This window comes from Lepidochelys olivacea (genome assembly GCF_965140295.1).
Source record: "Lepidochelys olivacea isolate rLepOli2 genome assembly, chromosome: 9".
Classification (NCBI taxonomy): domain Eukaryota; kingdom Metazoa; phylum Chordata; order Testudines; family Cheloniidae; genus Lepidochelys; species Lepidochelys olivacea.
In genome coordinates this window covers 16,862,383-16,881,437 of record NC_140419.1, presented here as the reverse complement: position 1 = coordinate 16,881,437, position 19,055 = coordinate 16,862,383, and the positions used below count along the sequence as shown (strand labels likewise).

Genomic DNA, 19,055 nt, shown 5'->3' with positions numbered 1-19,055 from the left:
TCCCTCTTTATTTGCTGTCACACACACATTCAGAGGTGTAATGGTCCCCTTGCCAGATACTTCTCTCATCTTTCCAGCCCAAGAAGCTGATTGGACTGATACAAATCTCTTAAGAGGACTTAATTAAAATAGTAGAATAACTTGCAGTTAAAGAGATTTGTAAATGTGTAATATATATTAGGATTTTTAATTTACTCTGTGTTTAGAATAAAAGTGTTTGCTCTGAAGTTTCTCATCAAAACAAATGAAGGCCTGGGATAAGATAGGGGTTGAAAGTAACAGGAATTAAGTTAGGCATTCTGTAGTGTAGAATATTGACACCTGCTTTGATACTTTTTGAGGTTCTACAGTGGTTCTATACTAGAAACAGACCTGTGGCTCTGAGGAAGAACACAAAGAAATAGCTGAAGGGTTGGAACCTTTTGAATGAGTGGCACTGCAGGTTTGCTTATGTAATTAACTCCTCTGTTTGCTGAAACTTGAAAAACACATATCTGAGACCATTTCTTTTGGACTCCCCCAACAGACTCAGGTATGTCTGGGTTGTTTCATGACAATTACTAATAACAGTTATACAATACACACAAAGGGCGCTCTAGTTGGAGTGGGAGCAAAACAACAATAGTGGAACCTGTGCAAAATGACTTCTTCAGTCCAGGCAGAATCCCTTCTAGCCTTCCAGGAGGGCATAATACGCTGGCTCCTCCAGGCAGGAGTAAAATATACTTGTACCTGATGTTGGCTAGTATTTGTTTTTGACTGAGTATATACGGTAACTGATCCTGATACCAGTCAGCATTCTCTCCTGGCATGTGAAGGCAATAAATAAATCATGTCCTGCTGTCTGAGGGAAGAGACTTTTTTATGCTTTCTTCTCCCTGGTCTATTCCAGGACCTGATCCTACAATGTGCGGAGCACCTCCTGTGATGATCAAAATGCTCTGAACTCCCTCTGATTTAGGGAGGAATTGAAGGTACTCAGCACCTCACAGGAGTACTCATCTACCTGCAGGATCAGGACCTAGTGCAACAGAATGGAAGATACAGACAAAGAATATTTTCTATAATTAAACTAAATATATTTACTGGTTCCTTTTGTCTCACAATATGCCATTCTCATGACCTACCAAAAATTGAAGTGAATTGGAATAATTACAATGCAGCTGATATCCTTATAGCATTTTCCAGATCAGCTTGTATGATCAGGGCTGCAGTATGTGGGGGGCAGTTCACAAACCAATGAAGATTACTACTGTTATTAATTAATGAATTAATTGTGGTAGTGCCTATGGGCCCCAGTCAAGACAGGTGTTCCATTTGCTAGGTGCTGTACAAGCAAATATGGAAGCAGAGTAGCTGCCACAGAGACCTTGTGTCTAAGAGGTCAAATGATATACAAGCTGTACGTCATTTATCTTTTTGTTTGTTTTTAATATAAAAATCAATTAAAATTAATCAAAAAGCATATTCTCTCTATATAAATAGCTTTCTTAAAATTAAAATTTTTTCATATATTTCTTTATAATTGAATACATCATTCTACCATCCTGCCTTCTAGTATATTTCATGAAGCTTCATTAACTTAGAGAACTCTCTCATTAAACCGTAAAAACAGGTGAAAGTCAGATACTTTTGCTTTAAACATTTCAAGCTAGGAAAGTTACCTGATCAGAAAGAGATTCAGGCAGAAAAGCTGACCTAATTCCACCAGTCTCTGCACTTGCACTCACCTGACAAAGACTCCTCTGAAGCAAGCTCCTCGCCATTCCCTAAGGTTATGACTGGTGGAGACAAGGTTGGTGGGGTCGGGGTTCTAACCATACGGACGCATTCGGACTCCTCTGGCATCTCTTCCTCACACACGTTCTCCACTTGGTAAATCTGCATTGAACAGATCACTGGTTTAAGAAAGATTTCCATTCTTCCATAGCACCCCAAAACAGATACATGAATGTAATCTTGACAAACAAATTTCCAATTGATTTTTAAAAATATATTATCACCTGTTAATAATATACTTTCATTTTTCCACACTACAGACACGCTCCTCCCCCCCCCCCATCTATCCATGAGTGGATTCTGATGGCATAGTAATAATGAGAGCAAAACTATCAGCCAAATTCTAAGACATGTATACCATTCTCTTCACAGACAGGTGGTCCACAGAACTTAACTGGCCCTCCCAATCTCTAATCTTTCTAGTCTTCCATGTTTTATTATATATATTTAAAGACTATCACTAGATTTAAGCAATAAAACAGAATGGCAATCTTGGTAAAGAGGACATGGATTGAAATCGCAACACTTTACATTATAAGATCCCTATTTTCATTGTTTATAATTTTGCCAAACTAACTGTTTCAGCTAAAATTTAATGTGCCAAGTGTGTCTGCCTCATACTGAATGTTTTTGGAAAGTTTCAGCAAACACTGTACACCGATTTCTCAGAATGAGTTTAGGGGAAAATGCAATGTTTTGCCCATGTTAAAAAAAAATCTTATAACTGTTTCATTAAGAAGTTCTATCATCCCCATGCTTTAGACCAGAAGTACTTGAAATTTGGCAGGTGGGGTCACCTGGGAATGAGGGATGTGACTTTTAACATCCTCATGAAAGTCCACCCACGTTTGGTCAGGTTATAAGCCTCTGAAAATTGCAGTTTGCACATGGCCAGTGGAGATTTGTTAGAGTTAGGCAGCTAAATTCTCTGAAGATTCTGTCTCTACTGAGCATGCGCCATCCTGGGTCTGCAGGGTCTGAGTGAGACCTTCCCATCAATTTCTCCTCCCAGCTCTTGGGGCACCAGGCACAGGAACTGAGAGCAGGATAACTATCTCTCCTGTGCTCACAATGCTCGCCCTGCTGGCGTTCAGGATGCATAGAAAAGGAGGGGTCCTACGGGAAAAATGTGAGATCATTCCATTAAACACTATCATAATGCATACGCACAAGGGGGTCAAATTAAAGATGGCACAGGCAACCTTAATTCTGCCATTTCCTAACTTTTGAGTGTTTGACTTTGTAAACTTAACATTCTTTTAATGTCATTTTTTTTATACAATCTTAGGTAAAGAGTTTACAAATTATACCTTTTCATTAAAAATACAGAGATTCACAGTATCAAACAAAAAAGGCTTCATGTTAATAGGGGAAGTTATATTTTACAATCAATATTTCTGAACTGAGAGCAAGAATCAATTCAGTTTGGAGTCTTTAATGTACAAGGTCTCCAAAATTATGTGCAAACACCAGAGTGCTTTCCTTCTCATACAGCTGCATACTACAGTAAGCAAAACAAGGATTTCAAGAGAACATGCCAAGTTTGCCAGCTAAAGTTGTTATAAATTATTTTCTCCAACACTATAATGTACATTGAAGTGATTTACTGACAGTCAACTCAGGAGATTAGGGAGTTCAACTCCAAGCTGTCAAGAGACACCTTGCTTCCATCCCCAGGTCTTGTCCCTGCCTAAACTAACAGGGGACTGGGATTAACATTACCTTCCAAATGCAGATCAAACAATAACTACAGTAGTATTTTCCTCAGTCTGGTGATAGCCTGAAACAAAGCCTATGAAAGGTGTGAATTCCCCTGCACCATTAATCTCATTGGGGTGTTATGTCTAAAGCCTAATGATGATGCTTTAAATGTCAGCATTAGCTATTTCACAACTGATCATTTTAGTAGATGGTGAGAGTGAAGATCATGAGGGTAGAAGAGAGCTGCTGCAGAGATGAAATCCAGAAGGAAGAAAGAGAGAGAGAGTTGCAGATGGAGAAGAGAGAAAGAACAAAAAAAAAAAGGAGGATAGGGAAGATAGAGAAACAAAAAGGAATGAACACCTGGGGTCCTGAATACATAATACTAAATAACATAATAAATAATGATAATTGTTAGCCATCCTCTGATAACATCCTTAGAACAGGACCTTACTCTACAAGTAGTCCTGTTAAAATCAATGGGACTGCTCATTATGAGAAAGGGCACCAAAATCCAGTCCTAAAAGTTTACTGCTATATAAAGGTCATATTCTACACTTGATATTTGTGCAAACCTCCCATTCACATCAGGGAGTTCCACTGAGGGTAGTATACAGTCCTAAATGTATACTCTGACCCACAGATTATAATTAAAAATGGAATTCAGTCCTCCACATGGAAAGAGTTTGATACCCCTGTTCTGCTTCAGGAATATTAAGCACGGTCATACAGACAGACAATAGTCCTTTTCCACATAAAAGGTCTGTAAGAAAAATGCATATAGTTTCCAAGTATTTGTGATCAGGGAAGAGGGGAAGAATTTAGAAGAAGTCCACTGTATAAATAATACATGTCTGAATACATCAGAATAAAAGATCAGAAGCAAATAATACATAATCTTGTTCACATTACAGTTAGAACTGTTGATTAATCGCAGTTAACTCATATGATTAACTTAAAAAAATTAATCACAATTAATCGCAGTTAAACAATAGAATACCAATTGAAATTTATTAAATATTTTTGGATGTTATTCTACATTTTCAAATATATTGATTTCTATTACAACACAGAAAAGCAAGTGTACAGTGCTCACTTTGTATTATTTTTTATTACGAATATTTGCACTGTAAAAATGATAAACAAAAGAAAGAGTATTTTCCAATTCACTTCATACAAGTACTATAGTGCAATCTCTTTATCATGAAAGTGTACCTTACAAATATAGATTTTTTTTGTTACATAACTGCACTCAAAACCAAAACAACGTAAAACTTTAGAGCCTACAAGTCCACTCAGTCCTACTTCTTGTTCAGGCAATCGCTAAGACAAACAAGTTGTTTATATTTACAGGAGATACTTCTGCCTGCTTCTTATTTACAATGTCACCTGAAAGTGAGAACAGGTGTTTGCATGGCACTTTTGGAGCTGGCGTTGCAAGGTATTTACGTGCCAGATATGCTAAACATTGGTATGACCCTTCATGCTTCAGCCACCATTCCAGAGGACATGCTTCCATGCTGATGATGCTCATTAAAAAAAAAATGCGTTAATTAAATTTGTGACTGAACTCCTTGGGGGGGGGGGGTGGAATTGTGTCTCTCCTGTTCTGTTTTACCAGCATTCTGTCATATATTTCATGTTATAGCAGTCTTGGATGATGACCCAACACATGTTCGTTTTAAGAACACTTTCACAGCAGATTTGACAAAACGCAAAGAAGGTACCAATGTGAGATTTCTAAAAATAGCTACAGCACTTGACCCAAGGTTTAAGAATCTGAAGTGCCATCCAAAATCTGAGATGGACAAGGTGTGGAGCATGCTTTCAGAAGTCTTAAAACAGCAACCCGTCGATGCAGAAACTACAGAACCCGAACCACGAAAAAAGAAAATCAAACTTCTGCTGGTGGCATCTGACTCAGATGATGAAAATGAACATGCGATGGTCCACTCTGCTTTGGATCGTAAATCGAGCAGAACCTGTCATCAGCATGGACAAATGTCCGCTGGAATGATGGTTGAAGCATCAAGGGACATATGAATATTTAGCACATCTGGCATGTAAATATCTTGTGACTCCTGCTACAACAGCGCCATGCCAACGCCTGTTCTCACTTTCAGGTGACATTGTGAACAAGAAGCAAACAGCATTATCTTCTGCATATTGTAACTAAACTTGTTTGTCTGAGTGATTGGCTGAAGTAGGACTGAGTGGACTTGTAGGCTCTAAAGTTTTACACTGTTTTATTTTTGAATGCAGGTTTTTTTGGTACATAACTCAACATTTGTAAATTCAACTTTCATGATAAAGAGATTGCACTACAGTACTTGTATTATGTGAATTGAAAAATACTATTTCTTTTGTTTTTTACAGTGCAAATATCTGTAATAAAAAATAAAGTGAGCATTGTACACTTTGTATTCTGTGTTGTAACTGAAATGAATATATTTGAAAATGTAGAAAACAACCAAAAATATTTAAATAAATGGTATTCTATTATTGTTTAACAGCGCAATTAATTTTTGTAGTCGCTTGACATCCCTAATTATAGTAGCACTAACTCTCTTTGGAAATGTTCTTTGGAACAGTTACAGTTAAATTGCTGGCCCATCAGAACTCAAGCTGTGACGGATACAAGAGACCCCTACTGAGCTTATGAAAAACAGCTGGTCACAGAATAGGAAACTGGGGCGGGGGCAGGGGAAGGACATCTTATTTTTGTATGTATATTGAAATATAATCCTGTACAATCCAAAGAATTTAAACACACTTCTGGTTCAAGTCAAATATTTTTCACAAGCTCATTGGGGATGATCCCAGCTGGCTGGCTGAACAGTGATTTATACTCTGCCTCTCTTACATATAATATTAAAAGGTAATGAAGATGTCAGTGTTTCCCTTATGTATTTTCACCATTTTTTTCAAGTCTAAATAAGCTTAGGCGCATTATTTATCTAATAAACCTTCTCTAAATTATCTTCCCTCCTCCACCATTATGTGAGCATAGAGGGCTTATTCATTTTCCTTGTGTGTATTGATAAGTATAGATGTTTGATTTCCATTCTTAGTTTTTCACCTTTGATGCTCTTTTCGGTGTAAATTCTCGCCTGTTTAATATTTCTTTAATTTTAATATTTCTAAATGTTTCTAATATTTCCAGTTTGAAACATAACACCACCCTTTCAATATTTAATAGATGGACACATGCAACACCACAAAGAACATATAGTGTGTGAGGAAATAAATGTATTTATGAATATATAAGAAAATATGCCTGAATGAAAAATAATATTTTGTCAGTGTGAATGAGTGAAAAAATCAATGGAAATGCATAGGTGGATGGTGAGTGAATGAGTAAGTGCTTTAATTATGACAGCAATAGGAGCTGTCAAGTAGGCGCACATCAGGAAAACCAGATGACAAAGGTTCTAATCCAGCAAAACACTTAAGCATAGTCTTATCTTTAAACATGTGAGTAATTCCACTGTCTTAAATGGGACTACTCATGCTTGCTGTTAAGCACCTTCTTAAGTGCTTTGCCGAATCAAGGTCAAAATGACTGAGCCACAACTGAAAACAACAACTAAAAAATAATAAGAGCTAAGACTAGCAAAGAACAACTTGATTAGGGCAGTGGCTGTCAACACAAAGTGGGCATAAACATTCCCTAAATCTCTCTTGGTGGAGAGGCTTTTCAGTTACAGTACCAACTGAACTATCCAAAATTCAGTTACCCATAACTTGCTTTTATGTTCCCTGATGTCTATTATATTGAAAATTCCCAAAGCCTTGATTAGACAAATGTATCTGAATATTAAAATTGCACTGTATTTAATATAGAGGGCCAAAATTTCATAGTCCAGAGGGGAACTTTCCACTGGCATAAACCTGGTGGAGACAGCTCTTGCACCAACTGTTCCCCACTCCGGCATAAGGGGAAGAAGGGATTATGTTAATGACATTCCACGGGTATGGGGGAGCTATTAATTCCCTGAGGGACCTTATGACAGTGGTGTAAGTTACAGCTGTTCCTGTGCAGTTCTCTGTGAACCTCCATCTCCTTCAAATGAACTCAAGTAGAACTTGTGGTAGGATGCAGAATATGCCCCAAAAGGCTGTCTGACATTTGGCTCATATTCCTGGGCTTCACTCAATTTTCACTTGGTTTTGAACAACAACAAAACATTTTCTTCAAAGGATATGGTTTCAAAATGGAAAAGTCAGTTCTGCAAAGAGAGTAATATTACTTGCTTATACAGCAATAAAATGAGTGTCAGACTGGGAGCCAGCTTTTCAACACACCACTTTGTTCAGGTGCCATGCAGTAATGCCAGTTTTACCAAACCTGTAAATGATTTTGAGAACAGATTCTTCTTTCCTTACACACACAAGAGATTTTTGTCATCTATGGCCATAATAGAATGTTGTTGGAAAAAGGGTTTTTCACTTTCAGTTAAACATCAAAAAGGAAATTTCTGAGGGCTTACCACAGGGGTTTCAACAGGTACCGATGGTTGTACTTGAAGGTTTACTGCAACAGTCTGTGGTGGTGGAAGAGTCTGAAATGGCAGCTGGACCAAAGCTTCTGCAGCAGGAAGCTCCTCCTCAGAAACCAAAGTATTTTGCACCAAAACCTGGCCTTGGGATAGAATTTCAGGCTGCATTTGTAAAGACTGCACAGATTGCAAGGGCAGTTGCTGAATCTGGGTTGGAGATGTTGACAGATGTGGAGGGGTTGCAACTGGGATTGGCACGGACTGTAAGGTTGGATATTGCTGGTGTGGTGTTGGAGACACTATCTGCTGGCCTGGGGACATCAAGTTCGGCTGATCTACTGGTCCAATGTGTACTACTGGGGAAGGTGGAACTGTAAAATGGGATGGAAGATTAAGGTGTTGTGCTACTGGTCGTACCGGACTAGTAGTGGGCTGCTGTGGGTTTTGCTCTGACTGTAGAGCTGATGGCATAAGAGGATGTGGTTGTGACTGAATAAGTGCTTGTGGATGAATAATTATGGTGGGTGACTGACTAGGTGAGTGTGCAGGTGTAGGAGACACCACTACTGACTGCTGAGCTGACTGGGACGGAGTAGGAGATATTGTTAAAGGAGGAGGATGTATGTGAACAGGTGAGCAGTGTTGTGACTGGACACTATTGGGAACTGGAGGAAGACCATGGCTTTGGAGTGGAACATAGTGCTGTGATGGAGATGGTTCCTGATTGGGAGGAGTCTGAAGTGTGATTGGCTGAACTTGCTGCTGTTGTAATATCAGCTGATGATGGGAAATCTTTGGAGGTGGTGAATGAAGAGGTATCTGCTGATGTTTTATTAGAGAATGAGGTTGAATTGCAGAATATGAAGCTGTGAGGGGGAAAAAATGACCATTAGTATTTGTTTACTTAAGTTCCAAGAACATTACAATAAATATTTAAATGAGGAAAATTTTCACATCAGATGACTAAAATCAGCACAGAACTTGACCAAGCCTTTCAGATGAGCACAACTTAGAAATACATTAGAAGATATCCTCTTCAATCATATACTGTGTCTCAAATATAACACGTGAACATAATGCATTTATTTTGGTAAATTCCAAAGTGAAATACAGCAATGAACAATTAAACAACATGTTTTAGATACATTAATGCTTTTATAGAAAGACATCTATCTTTCTGCCACCAGTTCTAAGACTATTGTTAATAAGACTTTTAGTTAAAAAATACCATCCTCAACTTTGAAAAGAACAGCATTTACCTGCTTTAAAATAATTATAATATAAAAGAGGTAAGTACTTTAGAGTCAATAAGGTTTGATTAAAATTGCTAACTTAATGTCGGTCAGTGCTATTTAAAAATAGGTTTTTAAAAATATTGGACTGAAAGAGTTTTAATTTAGAACATTTAGACTAAGTCTGTAAAAACTAAGTGCCTAAGGTTATGCAACTAATTAATAATTAGGAACCTAAAAAGTGGCCTCATTTTCAGAGATGTACTTCCCTTCCTCACAAAGGAGCCAGTGACTCCTTGTCATAACTGCCTACCCTGGGAAATTGAAATGCCTGAGATTTTCCTCTGGGGCATACCCTTCCTTTTCTCCATACCTCTTCCCAGCCCTACCTGTTTTCTCTTTCATTTAAAAAATAAATTTTAAAAAAATTAGATATCAAATGATAAAGTAGGGGATAGGTTACTTTCCTGACTGACAACAATGGGGGTCAAAAATTCAAGAGCTGTCTGCCTTGCAACCTCTATCTCTCTCTCTCTCTCTCTCTCTCAAGAAGCCTGAAATTCAGCAGGTCTGGCTCACCAGCCCCACTCAGCCCACTTACCATGGCAAAATTTCTACTCTTTGAACCAGCTGGAATTATTAAATTATGCAATAGCCAACCTAAGTGCATAGTCTTAGCTTGGTTAACCTCATCCTCTAGCTCCCCACTTTTTTTCGTCATGCTCATTTTCTTGACTTCTTGTAAACTAGATTATAAACTCTCTGAGGCAGGCACAGATCTACCTATGAAGTTTATGCATTGTTGAGCACAATGGTGTCCTGATGATTGGGCCTTTGGGTGCTAATGCAACAGAAATATCGTAACTACCACCACCCTGGATAATACACGCGCACACACACACACACAATCATGCTCCTTTTTGAATTCTTTTTCTCTCTCTCCTGCCCTTCTCTGTGAAGGCATAGAGAATTCTAAGATAAAATTTTTTAAGCACCACTGAAAGTAATTATTCATCTCCAAGTGATTTAAGACCTCAAACATTCAATGAATATTTGAGATATTAGACACTTGCTTGTGGGCTCTAAATGACAGGGTGAACTTTTAACAACCTTTTAAAAGCTAAAGCTTAATCACACCTGGTGTTATTAATTGATGTATACTTGATGTCCGTGTGACAGATGTACTTCGACACTCAGAAGTTGGGCTCTCTCCTTTTCTGTTGCTGTCTGGAGAATCCAGTTGGCTGGCCTTGGTACCAGTTACAGTTTTATTAGTACACAGAGCCAATGACTGAGCTTGACTATTGCTCTTTGGTGGGCCATTCTGTGAACCACACAATACACCCAACTTCTGACTGCGCAATGTTAAGTTCTGAACCTGAGAAAAGAACCAAATATGAAAAGTATAGCTACAAATCTAATACATTAAAGACAAAGATGACAATAGTTATTTACTTTATCTGATGCATTTCATCAAATGATACCAACATATCTGTAAAAAAAAAAACTACACAAGTTAGTATCAGGGCATTTTACAAATCACATAATTTCAGGTAAGACAGAAGACTACCATTCAATTCAGCTTTAAACTGATGACAAAGGAAATATTTTCCAAGTGCTGATCTTTACAAGCTTTATGGCAAAGGCCTCCATTCTTTCCAGTCTTTTGAAAAGAAACTGTAATGGTTGGAAAACAACTTTTCTCTGATTTGATTTGGAGTCTGACAAATTGCTCCAATATTGCTGTTTCTTTACAATTTAAAGAGATACATTATTGCATTTTTTCAATACTGTAAAGACACAATCACCAACATGTGTATATTAAGAGAGGTTGTTTAACTTTAGTCAGCGTCCTGTGTCACAAAACAGGACCATATTCTTCTGAAAGCATCCTTAAATTCCGTGGCGAGCCCTCTAATTGTGCAACGTTAATTTATTCTGTCACAATGAAACACCCTTTATTCCCACCTTGATGCACAATATACATAACTATGTCTCATGGAACATAAAATTAGTCAATGATTACTTTCAAAAATGATTATTTTTGACAATGGATTTTTCTGTTATGTTCTTTAGGTGGCCCGGTCTCTACCCAGATCTCAGCTCCCACAATGTTATCCAGGCAATCTAGCTCAGAAGCTCTTTCTCTGCAATTCGTGCTGGAGAAAGGAGAGTTGGTAGCCAGTTTCAGTAACTCACATCTCCAGCTCTCCAGTTGTTGGCTGCTGTGCCATTCTCCAGGCAACCCAGCCTACTGCTCCCTGATTGTAAACTGGACTAACCTGTTTCCTCTATCCCTGGCTGCCTGGATACATGCAACAATGCAAGGAGTGTATTCTGTAATCCAGAGGGAAAGCTGGAAATCAAGAGGCAACTACAGGAAGGTCTAGGCATGGCTGCGAGACAGAACAATACATGAGGCACATGGCTGCAACAAAGTGGCCAATTCCATGACAAAAATGCCAAATTTTGTGGCATCTTGGAAAAATATCTGACTCTAAGGCTACAAAATTAGGTCGAATTTATAGAAGTCGGCTTTGTAGAAAGCATTTTTACACAGTCGATTGTGTGTGTCCCCACACATATGCTCTAAATGCATTTAGTCAGCAGAGTGCGTCCACAGTACCGAGGCAACCGTCGACTTCCAGAGCGTTGCACTGTGGGTAGCTATCCCACAGTTCCCACAGTCTCTGCCGCCCATTTGAATTCCGTGAAGAAATCTCAATGCCTGATGGGGCAAAAACATTGTTGCGGATGGTTCTGGGTACATACTGTCAGGACCCCCTCTTCCCTCCCTCTCTCCATGAAAGCAACGGCAGACAATTGTTTCGTGCCTTTTTTCCTGTGTTACACGTGCAGACGCCATACCATGGCAAGCATGGAGCCCGCTCAGCTCACCGTCACCGTATGTCTCCTGGGTGCTGGCAGACGTGGTACTGCATTGCTACACAGCAGCAGCTCATTCCCTTTTGGCAGCAGACAGTGCAGTATGACTGGTAGCCATTGTCACCATAATCCAGGGTGCTCTTTTAGCCGACCTCAGTGAGGTCGGTCAGGGGCACCTGGGCAAACGTGGGAGTGACTCAGTCACTTTTAAGTTTCATGGCGATTCAGTCCTGACAGCAGTCATACTACACCGTATTCTAATGAGCAGCCAGGAGATGACGATGGCCAGCAGTCATACTGCACCATTTTCTGCCGAGCACCCAGGAGATGACCATGGCTAGCAGTCGTACTGCACCGTCTGCTGCCAGCAAGATCTATAAAGATAGATGAAGTGGATCAAAACAAGAAATAGACCAGATTTGTTTTGTATTCATTTTCTCCCCCTTTCCTCCCTCCCTCCGTGAAATCAACGGCCTCCTAAACCCAGGGTTTTGAGTTCTATCCTTGAGGGGGCCATTCTGTTTCTCCTTGATGCAAAGCCACCCCCTTTGTTGATTTTAATTCCCTGGAAGCCAATCCTGGAAGCCGTGTTGTCAGTCGCCCCTCCCTCCATCAGAGCAATGGCAGACAAACGTTTCATGCCTTTTTTCAGTGCTGACGCCATAGCACTGGGAACACGGAGCCTGCTCAGATCACCGCGGCAATTATGAGCACTATAAACACCGCGCGCATTATCCAGCATGATATGTAGAATCATAACCTGCAAGAAAAGCAAAACCAGGTGAGGAGGAGGCGACTGCAGCGCGGTGATGAGAGTGATGAGGACATGGACATCGACTTCTCACAAAGTACAGGCCCCGGCAATGTGCACATCATGGTGTCAATTGGGCAGATTCATGGCATGGAACGCCGATTCTGGGCCCGGGAAACAAGCACAGACTGGTGGGACTGCATAGTGTTGCAGGTCTGGGACGATTCCCAGTGGCTGCAAAACTTTTGCATGAGTCAGGGCACTTTCATGGAACTTTGTGACTTGCTTTCCCCTTCCCTGAGGCACAAGAATACCAAGATGAGAGCAGCCCTCACAGTTGAGAAGCGAGTGGCAATAGCCCTGTGGAAGCTTGCAATGCCAGACAGCTACCGGTCAGTCGGGAATCAATTTGGAGTGGGCAAATCTACTGTGGGGGCTGCTGTGATGCAAGTAGCCAACGCAATCACTGAGCTGCTGATATCAAGAGTAGTGACTCTGGGAAATGTGCAGGTCATAGTGGATGGCTTTGCTGCAAAGGGATTCCCTAACTGTGGTGGAGCGATAGACGGAACCCATATCCCTATCTTGGCACCGGAGCACCAAGGCAGAGAGTACATAAACCGCAAGGGGTACTTTTCAATGGTGCTGCAAGCACTGGTGGATCATAAGGGACGTTTCACCAATATCAAAGTGGGATGGCTGGGAAAGGTACATGACGCTCGCATCTTCAGGAATTCTGGTCTGTTTCAACAGCTGCAGCAAGGGACTTACTTTCCAGACCAGAAAATAACCATTGGGGATGTTAAAATGCCTATAGTTATCCTTGGGGACTGGCCTACCCCTTAATGCCATGGCTCATGAAGCCATACACAGGCAGCCTGGACAGTAGTCAGGAGCTGTTCAACTATAGGCTGAGCAAGTGCAGAATGGTGGTAGAATTTGGGTGTTTAAAAGCATGCTGGCGCAGTTTACTGAGTCATTTAGACCTTAGCAAAACCAATATTCCCACTGTTATTACTGCTTGCTGTGCGCTCCACAATATCTGTGAGAGTAAGGGGGAAACGTTTATGGCGGGGTGGAAGGTTGAGGCATATCGCCTGGCTGCTGGCTACGTGCAGCCAGACACCCGGGCGGTTAGAAGAGTACAGGAGGATGCAGTGCGCATCAGAGAACCTTTGAAAGCTAGTTTCAGGAATGGTCAGGCTATGGTGTGAAAGTTCTGTTTGTTTCTCCTTGATGGAGTCCCCTCCCCCACCAGGTTCACTCTACTTTCCTGTAAGCTAAGCACCCTCCCCTCCCCCCTTCGATCTTGCACAGGCAATTACGCCAGTGTTGCTTCACATTCATGCATTATTTATTTATTCATCACACAAACAGGGGGATAACTGCCAAGGTAGCCCGGGGAGGGCTAATGGAGGAGGGAAGCACCGGATGGGATGGTGGAGGAGGGAAGGACAAGGCCACACAGCACTTGAAAACTTTAAAAATTATTGAATGCCAGCCTTCTGTTGCTTGGTCATCCTATGGGGTGAAGTGGCTGGGTGGCCGGAGGCCCCCCCCACCGCGTTCTTGGGCGTCTAGGTGAGGAGGCTATGGAAATTGGGGAAGAAGGCGGTTTGTTACACAGGGGCTGTAGTGGCGGTCTGTGCTCCTGCTGCCTTTCCTGCAGCTCAGCCATACGCTGGAGCATATGAGTTTGATCCTCCAGCAGTCTGAGCATTGACTCCTGTCTTCTTTCAGGAAGCCAACGCCACCTGCCATCTTCAGCCCACCACCTCTCCTCGCGGTCATATTGTATTTTCCTGCACTCTGAGATTGTCTGCCTCCACGTATTTTGCTGTGCTCTGTCAGTGTGGGAGGACAGCATGAGGTCAGAGAACATTTCATTGCGAGTGTGTTTTTTCCACCTTCTAATCTTCGCTAGCCTCTGGGAAGGAGAAACATATGCAGCTGGTGGAGGGAAAAAAAAAAAGGGAGAGTGGTAGTTAAGAAGACACTTTTATAGAACAATGGGTACACTCTTTCACGGTAAACCTTGCTGTTAACATTACATAGCACATTGCATTTCATTTCAAGGTTGCATTTTGCCTCTTATTGAGGGTATGCCGGTTTGGTGTGAGAGATCTCTCACGCAGGGCTGAGTAACAGAATTCGGCTTGCAGGCAGCCATGGTAAGCCACAGTCCTTTGGCTTCTTTAACCCTCATAACATGTGGGAATGGCTTCAAATAGCAGCGCCCTCATTTCCCATACGAAGTAGCCGTTGGGTTGGCCATTAAAAATGGGTTGGCAATTTTAAAAGGAGGAGCTGCGGTTTCCGGGTTCATGTGCAGCAGAAACCCAACTAACCCCCTTCTCCCCTGCCCACACACACCCAATTCTCTGGGATGATGACTTCACCCCTCCTCCCACTGCGTGGCTAACAGCGGGGAAAATTTCTGTTCAGCCACAGGCAAACTGCCAGCAGGACCGGGCACCTCTGAATGTCCGCTTACTAAAACCACCCTATTTCAACCAGGTGACCATGAATTATATCACTCTCCTGAGAGTAACACAGAGAGATAAAGAACGGATGTTGTTTGAATGCCAGCAAACACCGGGACCATTCGCTGCAATGCTTTGTTCTGCAATGATTCCCGACTACGTGCTACTGGCCTGGCGTGGTAAAGTGTCCTACCATGGAGAACAGAATAAGACTGCCTTCCCCAGAAACATTTTGCAAAGGCTTTGGGAGTACATCCAGGAGAGCTTTATGGAGATATCCCTGGAGGATTTCCGCTCCATCCCCAGACACGTTAAACAGACTTTTCCAGTAGCTGTACTGGCCGCAAATGCCAGGGCAAATTAATCAGTAAACACGCTTGCTTTTAAACAATGTATAATATTTACAAAGGTACACTCACCAGAGATCCCTTCTCTGCCTTCAAAGTCCAGGAGCCCGCCTTGGGTGGGTTCAGGGGGAACTGGGTCCAGGTCCAAGGTGATAAAGAGATTCTGGCTGCTGGGGAAACTGGTTTCTCCACTTCCTTGCTGTGAGCTATCTACAACCTCCTCCTCCTCCTCAACTTCCTCGCCCGCAAAACCCGCTTCCATATTGCCTCTCACTCCTTGGACAGAGTCAAAGTATAGGGTTGGGGTAGTGGTGGCTGCACCCCCTAGAATGGCATGCAGCATGTCTGGGGCTCTGAACCGGAGCAGCCATTTGCCTCTCTGGTTTTTTGGTAGGCTTGCCTGAGCTCCTTAATTTTCACGCGGCACTGCTGCAGGTCTCTGTTATAGCCTCTGTCCTTCATGCCATTGGAGATTTTTTCAAATATTTCGTCTTTTCGAACAGCGTTCTGCCTGCACCGATTCATCTCCCCATACAGCAATCAGATCCTGTACCTCCCGTTTGGTCCATGCTGGAGCTCTTTGGTGACTCTGGGACTGTATGGTCTCCTGTGATGATGGACTCTGCATGGTGATCTGTGCAGGTGAGCTCGCCACGCTGGCCAAACAGGAAATGAGATTCAAAAGTTCGCGGGCCTTTTCCTGTATACCTGGCTAGTGCATCTGAGTTGAGAGCGCTGTCCAGAGCGGTCACAACTAAGCAATCTGGGATAGCTCCTGGAGGCCAATACTGTCGAATTGTGTCCACAGTACCCCAAATTAGACCCAGCAAGGCCGATTTCAGCACTAATCCCTTCATCGGGGGTGGAGTAAAGAAATAGACTTTAAGAGCACTTTAAGAAATCGACTTTAACTATTCACTGTTTTTGCAACCACAAGGGATAGAAACCATTTTAAAAAAATGAAGACAGCTTCTGGAGCACAATGCGGCAAATGCCACATCTGCAGAACTGCAACCTTCATTCAGCCTTCTTGTCCATATGCATTACACTACACTCTTTAATTACGTGACCACATACTATTTTTCTCCAGGAACCTGTTTCATTCAGTGCACAGGATAGATGGCACTCAGTTAATGAGCAGCCTTTCAATATTTTTTTTCTTCTCATTATTCATTGTGTGGCCCCATGTCTTAGTTATTGCACACTATTCAAACCCTGCTCTGAAGACAGAATTATTAATTTCCTCCTGGGATTTTCTATGGTGTTCATCACTATATTATCTGCATGCTTCACAAATAATTAATCAATCTTCACAACACCCCTGTGAGGTGAGGAGGTGGTATTATCCCCATTTTACAGGTGAGGAACTGAGATACAAAGAGATTAAGTGAAAAGTTTCCATTCATTTTGGGTGCCCAATTTGACACACTTAGGAGTTATGGTGTCAGGACCCAAGCCTACCCACAGCAACACCCCAGTCCAGATTTTCCCCTTCTACTCTGCTTGGAGCAAGGAGACTCTTTGGGGAATTTAGCTGATAAGCTCTGACAAGTCTCTAGTGAGAACGTGAAAACCGATTATTTTTCCAAAGGTTTATATTTTGGTCAAATTTCAGTGGATTTTCACAGGGATAGCAAAAGGTACATCCCTGATATAAAGATTACCTCCTTTCAACTCTCTGCTCCAAAGCATGTGTACTCTAGAGCTTCTCAAAGGAAATATGAAGAATTTTTTTACCAGGGCAAACCAACATATTTTTCTTGGAAATGACAACCATTTGGACTGAGATTTCAACAAACACAAACAGAGATAGAAAGAGAGTGCTTGGGGCAGACACCCAGCATGGAAAGTTTCAACTTAAATGGTAAAAGTTTTGCAAAAATTATAAGCTACTGAAAACAGGGTCTTACAATGGGAAGTGTCATGCAACCTTAATAAGAGGCAACACTACATCCCCACCAGTAATATTCAATCCTTTTGTGAATCCTATAAAGTCCTTAGCATCAATGATATCTCATAGCAATTTTGAAGTATTTTCTTTTACACTTTTCAAATGTGATCTTTTTAATTCCATCTCATGTCTCCTTGTTCACATATTACGAGAAAGAATAAACAGACACACCCCCAGTTTATCTTTAATACACTGTTCCCTATTTTATACATCTCCATGTTCTCTACTATTCTTCTCTAAACAATCCCAAACTTTTCAATCTCTCATCCTTCCAAAAACACTTCCATGCCTGCAATCAATTTGGTTGCTCATCTCTGAACCCCTTCTGCTCCTGTTTTGAGATTCATTATGAGAATTAAACACAATATCCCAAACAATTAGATCACTTTTACCTGGATACCTGTGCCTAGCTTCAGGCAACCAAATTTTATCAGTTTGACATCAACCTAAAATGGATATATGCATGGTTACCAGGCAACGAGAGGCATTTTCCACATACCCAGTGAACTAAGGTATCAAAGAAAAGAGAAAAGAAATACTATTTCTAAATATAAATGATACTTTAAATTATTTAATTTCAGAGAGTATTCAGTTATGTTAGTGGTTCCAGAATTTTGCCAGCATTTAATTCTTATGGAAGCTTTTATATTTTTATCCCCTGGGCCTAAATGACTGTTTCTTGACTTTAGCAAAGCTTTTGACACGGTCTCCCATAGTATTCTTTTCAGCAAGTTAAAGAAGTATGGGCTGGATGAATGCACTATAAGGTGGGTAGAAAGCTGGCTAGATTGTCGGGCTCAACGGGTAGTGATCAATGGCTCCATGTCTAGTTGGCAGCCGGTATCAAGTGGAGTGCCCCAAGGGTCGGTCCTGGGGCCGGTTTTATTCAATATCTTCATAAATGATCTGGAGGATGGTGTGGATTGCACTCTCAGCAAATTTGCGGATGATACTAAACTGGGAGGAGTGGTAGATACGCTGGAGGGGAGGGATAGGATACAGAAGGACCTAGACCAATTGGAAGATTGGGCCAAAAGGAATCTGATGAGGTTCAATAAGGATAAGTGCAGGGTCCTGCACTTAGGACGGAAGAACCCAATGCACAGCTACAGACTAGGGACCGAATGGCTAGGCAGCAGTTCTGCGGAAAAGGACCTAGGGGTGACAGTGGACGAGAAGCTGGATATGAGTCAGCAGTGTGCCCTTGTTGCCAAGAAGGCCAATGGCATTTTGGGATGTATAAGTAGGGGCATAGCGAGCAGATCGAGGGACGTGATCGTTCCCCTCTATTCGACATTGGTGAGGCCTCATCTGGAGTACTGTGTCCAGTTTTGGGCCCCACACTACAAGAAGGATGTGGATAAATTGGAGAGAGTCCAGCGAAGGGCAACAAAAATGATTAGGGGACTGGAACACATGAGTTATG

The 19,055-nt window shown here is 41.5% G+C and overlaps 1 protein-coding gene across 1 annotated transcript in view; it reads right to left on the bottom strand.

The window, feature by feature from the left end:
• PHC3 (polyhomeotic homolog 3) overlaps positions 1-19,055 on the bottom strand; it is a 104,485-nt gene that overhangs the window by 25,320 nt on the left and 60,110 nt on the right. The window contains exons 7-9 of the mRNA XM_084638145.1: positions 10,349-10,589; positions 7,971-8,845; positions 1,731-1,881 (exon numbers count right to left, since the gene is read on the bottom strand). Of these exons, the coding sequence (XP_084494271.1) occupies positions 1,731-1,881; positions 7,971-8,845; positions 10,349-10,589 (1,267 nt within the window). The remainder of the gene's footprint in view (positions 1-1,730; positions 1,882-7,970; positions 8,846-10,348; positions 10,590-19,055) is intronic.